At 46.3% G+C, this 15,974-nt stretch overlaps 1 protein-coding gene and 2 long non-coding RNA genes across 9 annotated transcripts in view; all 3 read left to right on the top strand.

Annotated features, from left to right (window-relative positions):
- LOC145715952 (uncharacterized) overlaps nucleotides 1-15,974 on the top strand; it is a 519,543-nt gene that overhangs the window by 285,189 nt on the left and 218,380 nt on the right. The window lies entirely within an intron of this gene.
- The window catches only part of CRIM1 (cysteine rich transmembrane BMP regulator 1), a 180,548-nt gene continuing 165,433 nt past the window's right edge, over nucleotides 860-15,974 (top strand). For 2 of the 7 annotated variants that reach the window (XM_081796921.1, XM_081796923.1), the window contains exon 1: nucleotides 861-1,235. In XM_081796921.1, coding sequence (XP_081653047.1) covers nucleotides 905-1,235 — 331 coding nt within the window. In that variant the 5' untranslated portion in view covers nucleotides 861-904. Of the gene's footprint in view, nucleotides 1,236-15,974 lie in introns of all 7 variants that reach the window. The other 5 variants (XM_081796926.1, XM_081796922.1, XM_081796925.1 and 2 more) reach the window with 4 other exon arrangements.
- Nucleotides 1,245-15,974, top strand: part of LOC145715949 (uncharacterized) — a 20,157-nt gene continuing 5,427 nt past the window's right edge. Inside the window, exon 1 of the long non-coding RNA XR_014138265.1 lies at nucleotides 1,245-2,461. This is a non-coding gene — a long non-coding RNA (uncharacterized LOC145715949). The remainder of the gene's footprint in view (nucleotides 2,462-15,974) is intronic.

The raw sequence follows: 15,974 nt of genomic DNA, 5'->3' as shown, positions 1-15,974 counted from the left end.
GGCACGCCGCGCCTCTCGCTGCCCGCCGTGTGCGCCCCGAGCCCGAGCCGCAGCGCGCCCGCGGAGCCCCGGCGATGGAGGCGCGCGAAGGCTCGGCCGCAGGGCCGGCTCGGCTCGCCGGGCTCCAGCCGGAGGAGCCGGAGGGGGAGGAGGAAGAGGAGGCGGAGGAGGAGGAGGAGGAGGCGTGTGAGGGAGGAAGGGCCCGGCAGCCCGCGAGGGAGGGCGGGGGAGGGGGCCGGCCGGGCCGGGAGGGGTGGGGGGGCAGCCAATGAGCGGCGCGCGGGGGGGGGGGGGCGAGGTCGGGGGGATGAGGTAGGATGGGGGAGGGCGCAGCCCGAGCGGCGGAGGCTCGAGCCATAAACAAGCGCCCGGAGGAGCCGCGCAGGAGTGAGGCGAGCGGGGCGCGCGGAGCGGACGCCGCGGACCTTCTGCTGCGCCACCGCCCCCACTCGGCGGCTCGGGAGGCGGGGACCGGCCCGGAGGCTGCGCCGCCGCCACCACCGCCGCGGGGCCGGCCGACCCGGAGGAGGAGAGGGAAGAGGCGCCGCCAGCCGGGGCTGGAGCCCAGCGCAGCCGCCGCCGCCGCCGCCGCCAGAAGTTTGGGTTGAACCGGAGCTGCCGGGAGGAAACTTTTTTTCTTTTTTCCCCCTCCCTCTCGGGAGGAGGAGGAGGAGGGGAAGCCACCGCTGGCGCCAACGCTAGTGGGCTCGGGGTCGGCGCGGCCCGCAGCGGGGGGCGGGGGCCTCGCCCCGCGAGGGGAGGCGCGCCCCGGGGGCCCCGAGGGGGGCGGCGAGGACCGCGGGCTGCGGGTGCGGCGGCGGCGGCGCGTGTGCCCCGCGCAGGGGAGGACGCCCGCCCCGCTCCCGGCCCGGCTGCGAGGAGGAGGCGGCGGCGGCGCAGGAGGATGTACTTGGTGGCGGGGGGCAGGGGGCTGGCCGGCTGCGGGCACCTCCTGGTCTGGCTGCTGGGGCTGCTGCTGCTGCTGGCGCGCTCCGGCACCCGGGCGCTGGTCTGCCTGCCCTGCGACGAGTCCAAGTGCGAAGAGCCCAGGAGCTGCCCCGGGAGCATCGTGCAGGGCGTTTGCGGCTGCTGCTACATGTGCGCCCGCCAGAGGAACGAGAGCTGCGGCGGCGCCTACGGGCTCCACGGAGCCTGCGACCGGGGGCTGCGCTGTGTCATCCGCCCCCCGCTCAATGGCGACTCCATCACCGAGTACGAAGTGGGCGTATGCGAAGGTACGGTCGCCCGCCGCGGGCCCCCTCCCACCTGGCTGCGCCGAACAAAGTTTGGCGGAGACTTTCCCGAGAAGAGAGGGCTCCGCGGGAGGAGGGGGCCGCCGCCCCCGGGAGAGAGCCCCCCCGTCCCCTGGTTCCCGCTCGCCCGCTTCCCCGGACGCTGGGCCGGCCTCCGGCGAGGGTGGATTTCGTGGGTGGGGGCGGGCGGGTGGGGGTGGCCGCGCCAGACCCGCACACGTGTGGCTGTTCGGGCTGGGACTGCGGGGGGTGGGGCGGGCCCCGCGCCCCGAGGTGGGGGCGCCGCGGGCAGGGGGCACTGCGGAGGCTGTCGCGAGCCCCTCGGGGAGTCCGGCCCCTGCCGCCCTCCCCGCACAAGCGCAGTGTGCTGCCGAGTGCTGCACACCGATCTCGAAAGTCCCTTTTCTGTTGGCGAGGAGACGTGTCTTCAGCTCACGCTCCCTGTGTGACTCTTTTATTATTTTTTCCTTGCTCTCTTCCTTCACCCCCTTCCTCCTCCTTCGCATGTAAATCAGTTTCAGCTCCGGAATATGTCAGCCCAGGGGAAGTTACATACAGTGGTTACTCATTTATTTGCCTATTGAAAACAGTCAAAGGCTTGCTCTTCTGAATGGGGGCGGGGGGGTGGTGGGGGGTGTTGCACCTAGGAGTGAAAAGTTGTTGCTGACTATTCGTGGCTGCTTTTTAAGATCAGATATCCGCGTGTTTCCTCTCGTGTTGCCGGTTCCTTCTGTTTGTTTGACAGCGAAGGCTGTACTCCTGTTTTCTCCACGAAGCATTGTGCACCTGGGTGTGGAGACTGACGGAGGGAGAAAGCGATTAGAGCAGTGAGCCTCCGCTGGTTGGGTGGACCCCTGTGAGCGGGTGTCGGCCCTGAGCCCTGCCTGCCTGCCTCGGCCTCCGGGTGCTTGGTCAGGTTTGGGGACTAGAAAGAGGGGCAGTGAGTTCTTTTTATTTGGCTGTTGGGCAGGACTCGGTGAGCACCAGTTAGAAGCGGGATCCCTGCTCGGGCTGACGTCGGGGTGATGATGCTGTTCCGGGGCATCCTGGTGCAGAGCAGCTGCCTTCTGGAGAAGCGGCGAGGAGGAGCGACCTGTCGCTCTCTGACCTGGGCCCTTCCTTACCACTCAACAGCCAGACCCAGCACACCAGGGAAGGGTTTCTTCTGAGGCATCCTTCTGTGTGCATGTTTCGTTTATCGTGCCGAAGTACTGAAAAAGAAGGTGGCAATCTTAAGGATAAAATGGGTCTATTAAAAGACTTCAGTTCTGTGATTTTCTTTAAATACACACACATTTATTTACACCTTTTAGAGTTTGGACAGTTCTGGAAAATCAAGGAGGCTTTTCTGTTTTGGAAGCTAGTGGGCAGTATGGAGTGAAGGGAACTTTCTCAAAGGGAAGGGGCCCTGCCCTGCTGCACCCTTAGGACATTGGGCGAGAAGAGTTTATTTGCCTGAAACACAAAAGCCTCTGAACTGGTGTCAAGTCCCGTGTTAATACATGTGTTTTTATTTCTCACATCAGGAAGAAATGGTCAGGAGATTAACTTCTGATACAATTTTATGTGTTTGATTTGGGGAATTCTGAATGAGTTGGACTCAAAGATGCATCTTTGAACCCTGCCTCTTGGAGTGTATAATTTACTTAAGCCAGCCTCCCATAAATCTAAAAAGAACAAGCAACATGAAAGAAGGCTAACTGCAGTGGAAACTGCTATGCTCTGAGAAGGACTTTTGGAGGTTTCAACGATTCTGACCCTTGTTTTGTTTCTTCTCGATGTACTGCTGGTGAAGGAAATGTGGAGCTGGGGGCTTGCACGGGAATGGAGTGTTTTGGCACCAGTCTTCCAGTATCACGGTATAGAGTTATTTTGGCAGTTTGTCGTGAGCTTTTCATTCCTCTGAAATGATGCGATCCCTCTTAGTTTGATTCCTTCTGGTAATACCCCGTGCACTTGGTATTAGCCTCGAAGATGCTTGGAAGTACTTGTTTCCGTGATTATATCTCAATTAGCGTTCTCTAGCAACACTTTTCATTTAGCAGGACTGTTTTCAGTTGCCAAAACTGGGCGCTCAGCATTTCTTTTTATCTAATCTTTTTAGAATTCTAAAAGCAGCCTTCAAGTTGTATTCTAAATCCATTAAACCAGAGTAAGAACAGGGGCTACCTGGCATGATACAGTGTTTGGATTTACACAGATACTGTCAATCGTCTGTCTGAAATTTCAAGTATTTTCACTTGGCTACAAAATTTATGGAAAACGTAGGATAAATAACCTTTTTTTTTTCTTTTTATAAAATTAGAGGAGTCTTTAAATGTCAGTAATTACCTAGAAGGTGCGGACTCTTTTTTGTTAGTTTGCAAGAAACTTCTCAATGGCTAGTCTTTCCCTCAGTTTCCATTTTTATTGAGAAATTCACACACTGAAGCACGATTATTATAACAGACGTGACTAGGAACTGATAAATTTTAATCATGTTGAAGTCTCTTTCGTTGCAATTTTTGCACTAAAATGACCCCTACTGGTTGTATCTGTTAATGAAAACTGTTTTTGAAAACTTATTTAATTGCCTACACTGAGATATCCTATTGCATGTTATAGATATATTATCATTACTAATCTACCAGCTTTCGAGGACATAAATTAAATACCAGTTACATTGTTCCTTTGCCAAATTGCAGTAGTTTTTATTTGTGTTACTCTCCATTCTGGCTTTGTGGTGAAAAAAAAAATCATGTTTTTAAACTGTGGTTCACATAATGAGTTAGATAAATCAGAAGCAAAAGTGGACCCCTTCCAACCTGTGGCTCACTGTCTTAGGTTTTGAAAGCACGCCAGCCCATAGTAGGCTCTCAATAAATGTGTATTGAGCAAATGGATGAACAGTCTTCTCCATAGAAAGAATAGTGAAGAAAAAATATTTTCTGAAAGATGAAATAATGTGAAGAGTTGTGCCCCATGAGTCACGTGACATACATGTACACTTGGTCTTTTCAGCGTTGTTTAGATTGTTATCAACCAAATCATTCTTTTAAAAAAAAAAAAAATACATTTTTGGTTTAAGTGCATTTTAAAAATCGAGAGCCATAGAGCCAAGTACCTAAAGTTTTTTCCTGCTCTCTCGCAGTCTAAAAAGTGCTTTTTCGCCCCCAGGAGGGCACAAGTCTCTTTATTGTTTCCACTCATTAGGTGAGTCCCTGTGGCCATTTCTGACTTCCCAAGCAGCCTGTCCCTTGGCTGGGCTGCCTGCCTCCAGGTAAATCGCCTAGAAGCCAGAGAAACAAGTTTGAATTCTGAACTCCTGAGGAAGAAGACTGGATGGGAGATCAAAAACAGAGTTTTGAAAAATTACCAAAGCGGGATTTTCTAGGAAGAAGGTTTTGATTGTACCATGAGGATTCTATTTTGGGATGGGGGTGAGGACCATTTTCCCTCTTATGTGGAATAGTACATGATGCTTCTGTTGTGAGGGGTCGGGGCAAGGGGGGCGGGGCGTGAGCAGCCTTCTCTCTCTACATAGTAAAAAGGCACATGATGGCTTGAGTTTGACAGTTTGTGAGGACAGTGATTTGGAACCTGGCAGACATTACTGAGTGGCTCGGCCCCGAGAACTTTGTTGTACTGGAGCCAGGTGATCGCTGTCCTAGACAAGAACCAACTTTTTTTTTCCCCCAGTGCATGTTTACTCAGTAGCTTCGTCTTTATGGAACTTTCCATGTTTTTTATCATGGCATCTCCCAAACTATCTCCTTCAAAACACAGTTCTTTTATTTCTCCCAGGTATTTTAACTTTTCCTTCCACCTAGTTTTCATGGGGACAGTGAGGAGGAAAACCATACTGTGGTTATGTGGTGGGTGCTTACAGCAAACAGAATGTTGGATTCTGAACCTGTTGCCTTTAGAAGGTTATAGTTTCTTTTCAAAACCCTGGAAAACTGAGTCGGGGATAGAAATGATGGCTCTTTGGAAAAGAGTGTATGGAGGATCTGAGGTCAGGGTGCAGGAGGCAGGTTTGTTTCCCAAACCAAACCATTTGGTTAATGCACAAGCCACACGGATCTCCTCTCATTGCTTTGAAATGTAGGACTTGGAGTCAAGAGTCCATGGATTTTAATTTTACTAATTAAAAAGAAGAGGGGAGGGGCCAAGTTAATACTCCTATATTGGCATTTGAAAACTTGACACACCCAGGACTCCTTGTTTTTGAGGAATGTGTTTTGCTTTCCATCTCAAAGTCTTCAGGTGGAGTGAGCTCCTAGAGAAAGCCAGCAGAGGGCCTATAAAATTACGATACTAGGGTATGGAAAGAGAAACCAATGCAAGTAAACAAGGAAATAATTAGTTCCTCCCAGAAGTAAATATTGACAAAATATGGAGAGACTATTCACCGCACAAATGACAGGACTTGGTGACCTTCGCTTTGACTCTCAAGCTTACAGAATCCTGTTATTCAGGAATCCAGTCACATAAAACACTTGGCAAAGGGCAAATGAATTGCATAGTACCAGAAAGACAAAAATAGCACGTCTAGAGAGATTTGCTGCCATTAATTCATGCTTAACAGTGACCAGCAGAATCCACATGCAAGTATGTTGGCAATGCAGTTGTGAACAGGCTAATTTATGAAGAAAACTGTTTGAAGAATCCTTAAACTGTGGGCATTGTGTCTAGCGATAAGAGGTATTTAGTGAAATGGTGCATGCAGGTTTCTCTGTTCCGTGCGGCTTGGTTAGAAGCAATGACTTGGATAAACAAGGGAACAGCTTGGGGGTGCTGGGGACAGGCATTATGAAGTTGGGAGGAGTAAGTAGATGACCCTAAAAAGATAAGGGAGTGGGAGGACCAAAGAACGACAAATGGGAGAAAGGAAAAATATTGAATTCATCTTACGGCAACTGTGTCATCCTTTGAAGAATAATCCAAAATGCATTCCAGACATTAATTGTGAAATTCTTGAAAAAAATGTGGGTGTGTTTAACATCTTGCAGGAGCATGGCAGGATAGTGCTGCTCTAGCATGTGGACGCCGTCAGATGAGCCATGGTATGATGGATGGAAGGTCAGGTGTGTCTGGTGAAGCAGCTTCCTGTAACACTGTGTTCCGTATGTGGCACAGGCGGTGTCAGGATCCTCGAGACCCCCCAGTACAGCTCAATTAATTATTCGAAGAGGAAACTGGACTAGCCAAGCATGCATGAGTAACAGACTGAAAGCCTGCCTTCTCAGCGGTTGACTTTTCCAAAGCTGAATTTTCAGAGATCTGACTTGTCTTTGCATAGAAATCAATCACTCATTCATTGATTTCCTGCTCTGTACCAGGCCTTCTGCTGAGGCAGAGGGCAGCTGGGGAGCTTGGGGACCTCTCAAATGTGTTCCCTACTCTCTACACTCTTTTCCTTCCTCCTTCCCTTGCCTCCCTCCCTCCCTTCCTCCCTTTCTTCCTTCCTCTTTTAAAGATTTTATTTATTTATTTGACAGAGAGCTGGAGTGAGCCAGAGAGCACAAGTGGGGGGAATGACAGAGGGAGAGGGAGAAGCAGGCTCTCAGGGAGCCATACCACTCAGCGCTCGATCCCAGGACCCGGGGATCATGACCTGAGCCGAAGGCAGACGCTTAATGGACTGAGACACCCAGGCACCCCTCCTCTACACTCTATTCATCTCAATAAAGAATAAGGCAGCAAGACCTTAAAAAGTCTACATAATAATACAAGTTCAAGCCAAGTAGAAATGATCTTGCAAGTGTGTATATGATTAGTTGTTGAGTGAAGTAGGTGGTTAAAATTTGTTCTAGGAATCGCAGCATCTGAGATGATCTTTTCAGGGTCTGGTGGCAAAGCTGAAAAGGAGAATTTGAATTCAAACTAGGTTTAAAAGTATGAATAGGAGCTCTTTTTTTTTGCTGGGGGATGGGATCCTACCCATTCTTCTTAGAGGCTGTGCAGCATATATCAGTGTTTCCCAACATCTGAGAATGAGGCTGCATTCTTAATGCTTTACTAGTTGTGGTTTAGAATGGCAAGTTTCCTTTCCAGAGTGATTTTCTCCGTGTTCTAGCTTGTTCCACCAGGCAGATGAGCGTGGGCAGTGAGCTGAGAGGTGTCCCTTTATATCAAGCATCTTTCCATCTCACCCACTCCCTGCTGCTTGTCTTGGCCAGTTAGCCTGGTCTGTGCTTTGACAAGACCTCCTGGGTCTTCTGGTCAGAGGAGTGGTTGTATAGATTTAAATTTAAGAAGGCCCTCCAAATTAACATTTCTAAGTGTTCGTGTTGGGCCTCACAACAAACATACATGCTACCTATTACTATTACTATGTGGAAAAAAAAAGTTAAAAGATCCTTTTTTCTTTTACAAAGCGAACAGATTTCAATTCCTTACCTCCCTTCCCCAGCCCCAATTAATTCCCCGTGCAAAAGACGTACACCTTGATAAAAGTGTGTCATGGTTGAAAACTTGGTTTCTGAGGTCAAATCTGTGCATCTACTTCTGTGCCTCTCAGTTTTCTGTCTGTGTAGTGGGTTAATAATAGGGTTGCTGTAAGGACTCAATGAATTGCTATGAAGCACTTGGAAGAGTGACTGGCAGTGACACTTAATAACAACAAAGGTACCAACCAGTATAAGTAAAACAACTTGATATGGGTGCATTCTGTTGTTCTGCTTAATCCTCATCTACCTGAGTAATGATTATCAGTAGTTAAGGAGTTTGGGCTCTTAGAAAAGGAGCAGATTATCAAGCTCAGGTCCCCTCTTTTCTTCTACCCCAACACCATAAGTGCATTGAGTAAAAAACTTATTTAAGGGCCTCTAAAGCTGTTTGCTGCCTTTCTTCAGATGCCCATTTGTTAAACTCTGTATAAATCATTTGTATATTTTGGGTAAAAATAAAGAGGGAGGAACCTGAAATTTTTTGCATTATGTCATGGGAGTTATAAATGTTACCATTTATCTGTGGGCTAATATTTCATTTAGGGAAGAGGAGGGCACCTAAGCTCACTGTAATTAGGACTGTACATTTTCCTGCACGTTATATTCTGGAGGAAGAGTTTGTCCCTAGCTCCTGGAGTGTTCACACTGCTGGTGCCCACAGGATTTGACCTGACTTGAGCTAAGGAGGCAGTTTGTGTCGCTGCAGCTTGCCTGCTTTGGGACCCCAGGCCCACCTGCTGCTGCAGTTGGTACAAACTAGACAGAACTAGAGGTCAGACGTTTACCCAGTCCTTTCCTTCCTACCTGTTTCCCTGTTGTCCTTCCGCCCGCAAGTATTAATTAGCAGCTGCTATGGGTCTGGTCTTTGTGCTACACTATAGTGATGCTGCCTTTCTAAGCCTCAGTTTCCCTCTTGGGAAATAGTAATAGGTAGCATGTGTGTTTGTTGTGAGGCTTAAATGAGATAAAACTGTGCTGAAACTTTAATGTGCACATAAATCACCTGGGGATCTCATTGAGCATGGAGGTCCTGATTCAGTAGGTCTGGGTGGGGCTTGGGTTTCTGCATTTCTAATAAACTCCCTGGTGATGCCAAAGCTGCTGATCCTGGGACCACACTTTAAGGAGCAAAAAGCTAGTCCATAGAACAGAGGATGGCCTATGAGACCTGATAATGTTACCTGCTATTTTAGTTATTTTTCAGCCAAAATAAAATAGGGACCCCGCTTTCACAGAGGCCATGGTCTAATGGCAGATAGCAGAGACGCTTATATCCAAGAGTTATTTACAGCTGTAAAGCCCTGAAAGTGCTGAGCATCTCAAGAGCAACTAAGAGGGGCTCTAACTCTAACCACCAGGAAGGATTTAGTGTGGCACCAAGCAAGGTCTGAGGGTGTGCTCTCTTCCTTCCTGCTTCCCACTCCTCTGTGCAGGATGTTTTAGGAAAAAGAAAATAGGTCTTGATACTAGACAAACCTATGTTCAAACCTCAGCTCTTATTTTTTAACTGAACAACCAACTTGCTTCGTTGTTTTGGGCTTCGGGTTCCTTGTCTGTAAAAATGGAATACTTACAGCTTTCTGTGAAGTAGATGTAGTGAGGGTTGGAATACATATATATATATATATATATATATTAAATTACATAGGTAATGTGTGTGTTGGTGTGTGTAGAGTATAATTCCTAGTACCAAATAGATTTAAAAAAAATGTTAATTCTAATTTTCATTCTGTTATCGTTTTTCATTTTCTTCTTTGTTAGCTTTATATAGAAGTTAAAAAAAATGCACTTTGTGACGCACAGCTCCTTCACATTCGAGTCCAGTACTGCTGTAGTTCCTAACCTCTTTACTGTTTCAACAGAATGTGGACATTTGCTTGATTTTGTGGTTCTTGTTCCTAGTACCAGAGAGCTATTTCAAACTAAGACTTTTTAAAAGGTGACCTATCTTAATATCGATGGCCTGTGGTTTAATGGAAGCAAATTAAATTTCCTTTTATTGTTAGAAGTTTTCTGTGGGTTTCAGGGCATCCCTGGAGACATGGGAGACCCCAGGAGTGTCACCAGGGCAAGGCTGGGATCACTGCAGTTACAAAAGGAAGGAAGGATGGAGCCGCCATCCCAGCCGGCCCGAAGACAAGGGCAGGTTAAGAATGAGCAGGAGATGGTGTTGGGCGGACATCTGCATTGCTTTTCTTGATCCTATGGATTCCATCCATCCTTCCTGTGGACTAATACAACGGCTTTCCCGTGGAATTGCCTTGTAGTTTCTCTGCAGCATCTTTGTACTACAGCGGAAGGCTGGGAAAGAATGCCTAGAATTAAAATACCTGAGTTCTTGTCTCTTTAGTTCCTGGGGTAGGTGCGGCCCCCACTTTAGGAAGACAGAACTGCTGCGCTGTCTTCATGCCTGCAAATGGGTGTCATTTTTACCCAGTAAATATGGGCTGAGGACTCACAAAGCAAATGCTTTATACTGGCTCTTAGGGAACAAGGAGAAAGAACTTGATGAAGATATAATCCTTGCAATCAATAGTTTACAACTCTTTTTTATTTTCTTCTTGACAACCAAACCTTATTATCACACAATAGAAATTGAATTTTCTTCCAGAAACTCTTTTAGTAGCTATCATTGCAGTGCCTCTTTCATCAAGAGTGCTGGTATTCAAATATGTAACTTACAAGCAAGGTGAGATAAACTTTGAAATTTCAAGGTTTTAAGTATGTGCTTGTCAAATCCAAAAATAACGCCCTAATTCGAAATCACCTGGGAACATTTGTCTTATGAACATTTAAGAACAAAAATTAAGTGTTAATTATATTTTAAGGTGTTATTTTATGTTTCAAGTTCCTGAGAAGATAATTTGAAGAATCTGCCCTTTGGAAATTTTAGGGAAGTGCTTTGTCCTTAAGAAGGAGCCACTCTGGCTATAGCAAGGGGGGGTGGGGGGGGAAGATATAGGCTGTAACTAGAGACTCTGCCTGTCTTATTTAGCATTTCAAAACAAAAACCATAAACAAACATCTCAGATTCAAAACAGAAAGGAATTTCTGGCAGGGCAGAATGAAACCTGAGCCTGCAAAGTCCTGGGTCTACAAGAGGTAACTTATTTAGCTTCTTATCCAAAGGCCGCAAGCAAAACGGTTCACAGCTGTGATAAAACAAAAGGCATGTCAACATTGGAGAGTTGTGATACTCCTTTTTCAAGACTCTAAAAGACCTGCCAAAATAAGGTAAAGCTACCGTAAGGAAGTTTGACCTGAGCTAGACTTTTCATCTTAAGGATTAGTTGGACCACTTCAGACCCATCACATGTGAGGAACCATACATACGGGATGTAGGTGCTCAGTACCCTCAGTGTGTGTTTATAATTCTGCAGAGAGAGAACATTCCATCATCTGGTCGGATGTAGATCTGGAAAACCTTCACATGGTTTCCCCTTTCTCCTCACTTTCCATAGTTGGCACATTTGCTTTTTTAAAGACACGGACATTTACATTCTGCATGAGGAAAAAGGGATAAATAGTTCTGTCTCTGAAAACCAAAGTAGAGAGATGTTTCAATGGTTTGAGGAAGACTGTGTGTGTTTTTCAGAACTCCTGAGTTCTTCTATTTCAGACAGATCTCAGGAAAATTTATTACCACTGTCTGTGACATAAAAATGAAAGGCCAAATAAATTTCCATGTTTTATTTTTATTTTTTTAGATTTTATTTATTTATTTGACAGACAGCGAGAGAGGGAACACAAGCAGGGGGAGTGGGAGAGAGAGAAGCAGGCTTCCCGCTGAGCAAGGAGCCCGACCCCGGGGCTCCATCCCAGGACCCTGGGATCATGACCTGAGCTGAAGGCAGACACTTAACGACTGAGCCACCCAGGTGCCCCAGATTTCCATGTTTTTATCAAAAGAATGAATGGGTTCGTATATATACCAGTTTGTGACAGGAAGGATTTAAGGCTGCTCAGAGAGAGAAATCGTGCAATATTCTTGCATGTGAGAGTATACCATGCTACAGGAGACAAAGTAGCCATGCTTTCAGATCTGCTTTCATCCCTTAGTAGCTCAGTAACTCAAATAAAACCTTCTCAACTTCCCTTGATGTTGCCTTAATTTATCTGAAGGGAATTAGGTAGTTGCCTACCTGAAGGCAGAGGAACTGAACTGATGATATCTTAAGGCCCTTCTGGTCATAAGATCTATGTTTTTTACGACCTAGAAGTGGGGCACAGGAGTCAAATATTACCTTGTGTTTGCGGAGCCAAGGAAGGGAGAAGTGGTCGTGTCTACAGGACTCTTTGCCAAGGGCTGTCGGCGGAAGGGCTTGGAGGAAAAGATCAAGCGTTCTCACATAGTTCTGTTTATTGCGAGGTGGTGGAGAGGGCAAAACACAGTGATCGGGACATTATTGACATCTTTAGATGCTGGCAATCTTTAAGCCATGGTGAGTGTTGGCCCAGCCTGGATTCAGGGTAGAATTTATGCCTCTCTCTTGTGAATGGGCTGGCCTGCTGCCTCCACTCTTTCTCCGTTTCCCTCCTTCACTTCATTAATTACGATGACTGTGAGGTAGGTAGGTGACAGCTACCACAAGGGGAGAAGCTGGAGCAAAGACAGGCCGAAACTTGCCCAAATTCACATGCTCCTTTCTGCCTCTGACACTAGGAGAGAGTTGAGTAATTGCTGTTCTTCCTAATACTGCAGGCGGCAGCCAAATTCCCAGCATTCTTTTACCTTTGCGGCTGTTTTCACTTGCCAGGGAGTTTCCTTCAGGAGCAGGCTGGATTTAAAGAAACATAGCAGTCCTTGCACGTGAGGGTTGGGTGGGGGTGGCCGGGGTACTGGCCCATGTGGCCCTTGGGCGCCTCACACTGGGAGGATGAGCTGAGTAGTCTCTGCAAAGGGACGTGCTGCACCCCGTGCCAGCCCCCCTTGTTACCTCTGTGTGCTGCGAGCCCCGGGAGCAGGAAGCCCTGCGTGTCTGTGAGACAGGCCAGCTGTGAAGCTCAGGAAGTTGTCTCTTGGGGTCTAGAAACCCCACCCATCCTTTGCATATTGTCCAGGTGGGTGGACCCGTGCGTGGCTCTGAAACATGATATAACGTGAATTATTCCAAAGAATGGGACGCCTAGCCCAGCCTGCAGTGTACACCAGCAATCAGCTTGCTTTGCCTTGTGGATATTACATTTTTGCCAAGAGCAGCCTTCCAGAATGAGGTGCTAGTTAATTCCAGTCGGGCATTTATTCGTTAATAAGTCTGCTGAATGCTAAATACTCCATTTGGGAGTATGCGACTGGAGAAAACTCAGCAGCTAATTATTATGTAGATCTCTTCTGTGATTCTCACTTTCAGTTCAATTACCTAAGCCACCAATCCTTAGCAATGTGAACTTATTTAACTTTTAGTTTTCTGTGATATTTTGCTTTTTGCTCCGAAAGTTGTTTTTTTTTTTTTTTAACTGCTATGAGATTACTAATAACTGGATAGACATTTTATGTTGTTTAACAGAAAACCTTTCTGGGTTGTGGAGTACTGTGGCTTGCTCTGTTTTTTGTGTTTTCTTTCTTTCTTTTTTTCTTTCTTTCCTTTTCTTTTCTTTCTTTCTTGATATCCGAAGTTAAATCCTGTTCTGGATCTTATCCTATCTGTCCTTCCAGGGTAGATTTCTGGATAGCTAATTAATGGTGGTGTCTGAAATAGCCATTGAGAGGTGGCTGGTGTTCATTTACTAATCGGAGCTTTTGCTGAAAAACTAGGTTCTGTTCTACTCTTCTTTGGTGTATCAATAGGTCTTTATTTGGTTTTCTTCCTGCTTGGTTGGTGCATATTAGCTTGAGAACTTAAGAACTTTTGAACTGGGGTGGGGGGCAGTAATGATGGTCTGAATGCCTAGGGCCTTCTCTCTAGAACACTTCTCTCTTGGAAGTGGCCAGGGTGTTCAGTGTGTGTTTGCTGCCACCAGAGTCCGTGCTAGAAGGTCCATCTGGTACTTCTCATGCCTATGACTTTGTGCTGTGCTTTGGCCCTCCTTCCCCCGTGAATCCCTGCCATGACCCAAGGTAAGCTGTATCTCAAGCACCCTGAAAGGCATGCTTTCCAGAATTCTTTCCGTTTGCCTCCACATTCTTCCCAGCATGGTTGAATGCAGCTCTCCAGCTACTGGTAACCCAACTAGTAAGAGAAGTTGGTGCCAAGCATCAAATCCTCTGCGAGGACCTCTTCCAGTAACGGTGTCTGCACTAACAGGATAGCAGAGAGGAGTTCTGTAGAAAGGTTTGGAGGGGATGTGTTCGCCAGTACGTGAGATTCATTTGATTCTGTGCAATATGATAATATGGGCCAGCAAGTGATAAAAGTTCATAATACAGGGTTCTTCACACGGTTGTGGTGGACTTGCTGGCCTAAAAAGGTGTGCCCAGGATGGTAAAATATCTGTAGCATCAGCAACTGGGCTCCTGGTACGCTTACAGATGTGACTTTGAAAGACAAGAAGCTGTGATAATTCTTTCTTTCAAGATGCAGGTAACTTCATATCTTTGGATAGAGAGTGACTGTGTGTGTGTGTGTGTGTGTGTGTGTGTACAGCTGCTGAGAGCACAATATAAAGAATACTTTGCATTGTGTTCAGTATGTGCTGAAAACAACTTGCATAGTTGAAGCAAATTAAATATACTATCTACTCTGTAGATCAGCAAACTGAAAATGACTTCTTAGCAAGTAAAGATTGCACATTGTTTTATTACACTTGAAAAAAACAATTCTAATTAAAGTGCTTTGGCTTTTAAACTATCTAGTTAATTGGGATATCTATACATGGGCAAGTGGAACTCAGGAAGATTACTGACTTTATTTCTTGCTGATTGGGACAAAAGATTTATTATCCAAAGGACAATTGTGGGATGATTTATAGTAGGTTATCACTAAACATAGTTTTTGGCCTTACACAGGCCTTACACAGGAATTTGAGATGTGATAACAGAAAGGAAAAGCAGAAATTTAGGGTGAGAAATGGAATACCTCTATAGGGAAATAAGCACATAAAAGAAGCCAGAGGTGTTTTTGGTTGGAAGGAGATGAAATTATTTTCAAAGACTATGTTGGGAGAAGGTGAGTGAGCTCTCAGCAACCAAGTTTATTGACTATCTATTCAGGAAATTGTACTCAATGCTTTGGAAAAAGACTCTGCCAATAGAGTTCTGGAAAACTTGAGGGAGAAAAAGTATTTACATGCTTTATAACATAAAACATGTCCAAAAGAAATATATAGTTACAGCTACATTTGGCACTGAAAATAGTCATGTATTATATTTTTTAAACTGTGTGTGAATGTGTAAGCATGTGCCCTGGAGTCAGAAATGCTTGGCTGATACCATTTCTTGAGAGAATGGAAAAGTAGAAGGTATGAGGAGCCACAAAGAGGGAGAAAACATAGAGGATGACTAGTAGTAAAGGAGGAACAGTGAATTGTTTTTCCTTTGGAGGGGATATATTTCACGTGCATAATGATTCCAACTTTACTTTTTTTTTAATAATCTTAGTATAATAAGCATTTAACTTCCCATAGAGCCTTAGTAATTTGCATGTCATTACCAAAAGCCCACAGGTAAGGGAAAATTAGACTCCTAAATTCAGTACCTGACTATTCTCAAGGTGTTGGCTTGCCAACGTTGTTTCAAGTTTATGTTGGGCAAAGACCCTTTGAGAATGCAGAAAATTAGGAGATCTGTTCGACACACATGCTTCCTAGTATCTGTTGCAACTAGAGGTTTGGGGGCAAAGCCGGCAACTGGAAAAAGGGTATGGTGTCCACTTTCAGATTCCCCCAAATTGTCTTTACATCCTTCAGAATGTGTTCTTGTCCTTCAAACCCTGCCATTTTATGCTGCTTCCTTTGTGAGGACTTCCTGCCCTGCCCAGGAAAAAGCAATGCCATCCCCCCACCCCCAGTGCCCATAAATAGCACTTTCTCCTTCCCCTGTTATAACATTTTTCACACTGTGTTAGAGTTCACATTTCTGTCTCTCTGCCTCATTGTGATCCATTCGAGTGCCAGGATTGTGTGTTGTTCTAGCGCTTGGCACACAGGAAGAACTCAATGAGCATTTGTTGACTCAATCTAGACTCAAGGTCATCCAAGATATTATACAAAAACTTTTCCATCTGAACTGTTTGGTTTGCACTGTGGAAAGTGTTGAGAGAATCCCAGTGAGAAGTCTCATCATTGCAGAAGGAAGCTTAGAACTGGTTAACCAGGTCCTCTCTCCTGTCACACCCCTCCCCCCACTCCCCCC

This window comes from Leptonychotes weddellii, chromosome 10 (genome assembly GCF_054177405.1).
Source record: "Leptonychotes weddellii isolate Sample4059 chromosome 10, ASM5417740v2, whole genome shotgun sequence".
Taxonomy (NCBI): domain Eukaryota; kingdom Metazoa; phylum Chordata; class Mammalia; order Carnivora; family Phocidae; genus Leptonychotes; species Leptonychotes weddellii.
Note: the sequence above shows the minus strand (reverse complement) of the source record. Positions and strands in the feature narration are given on the sequence as shown.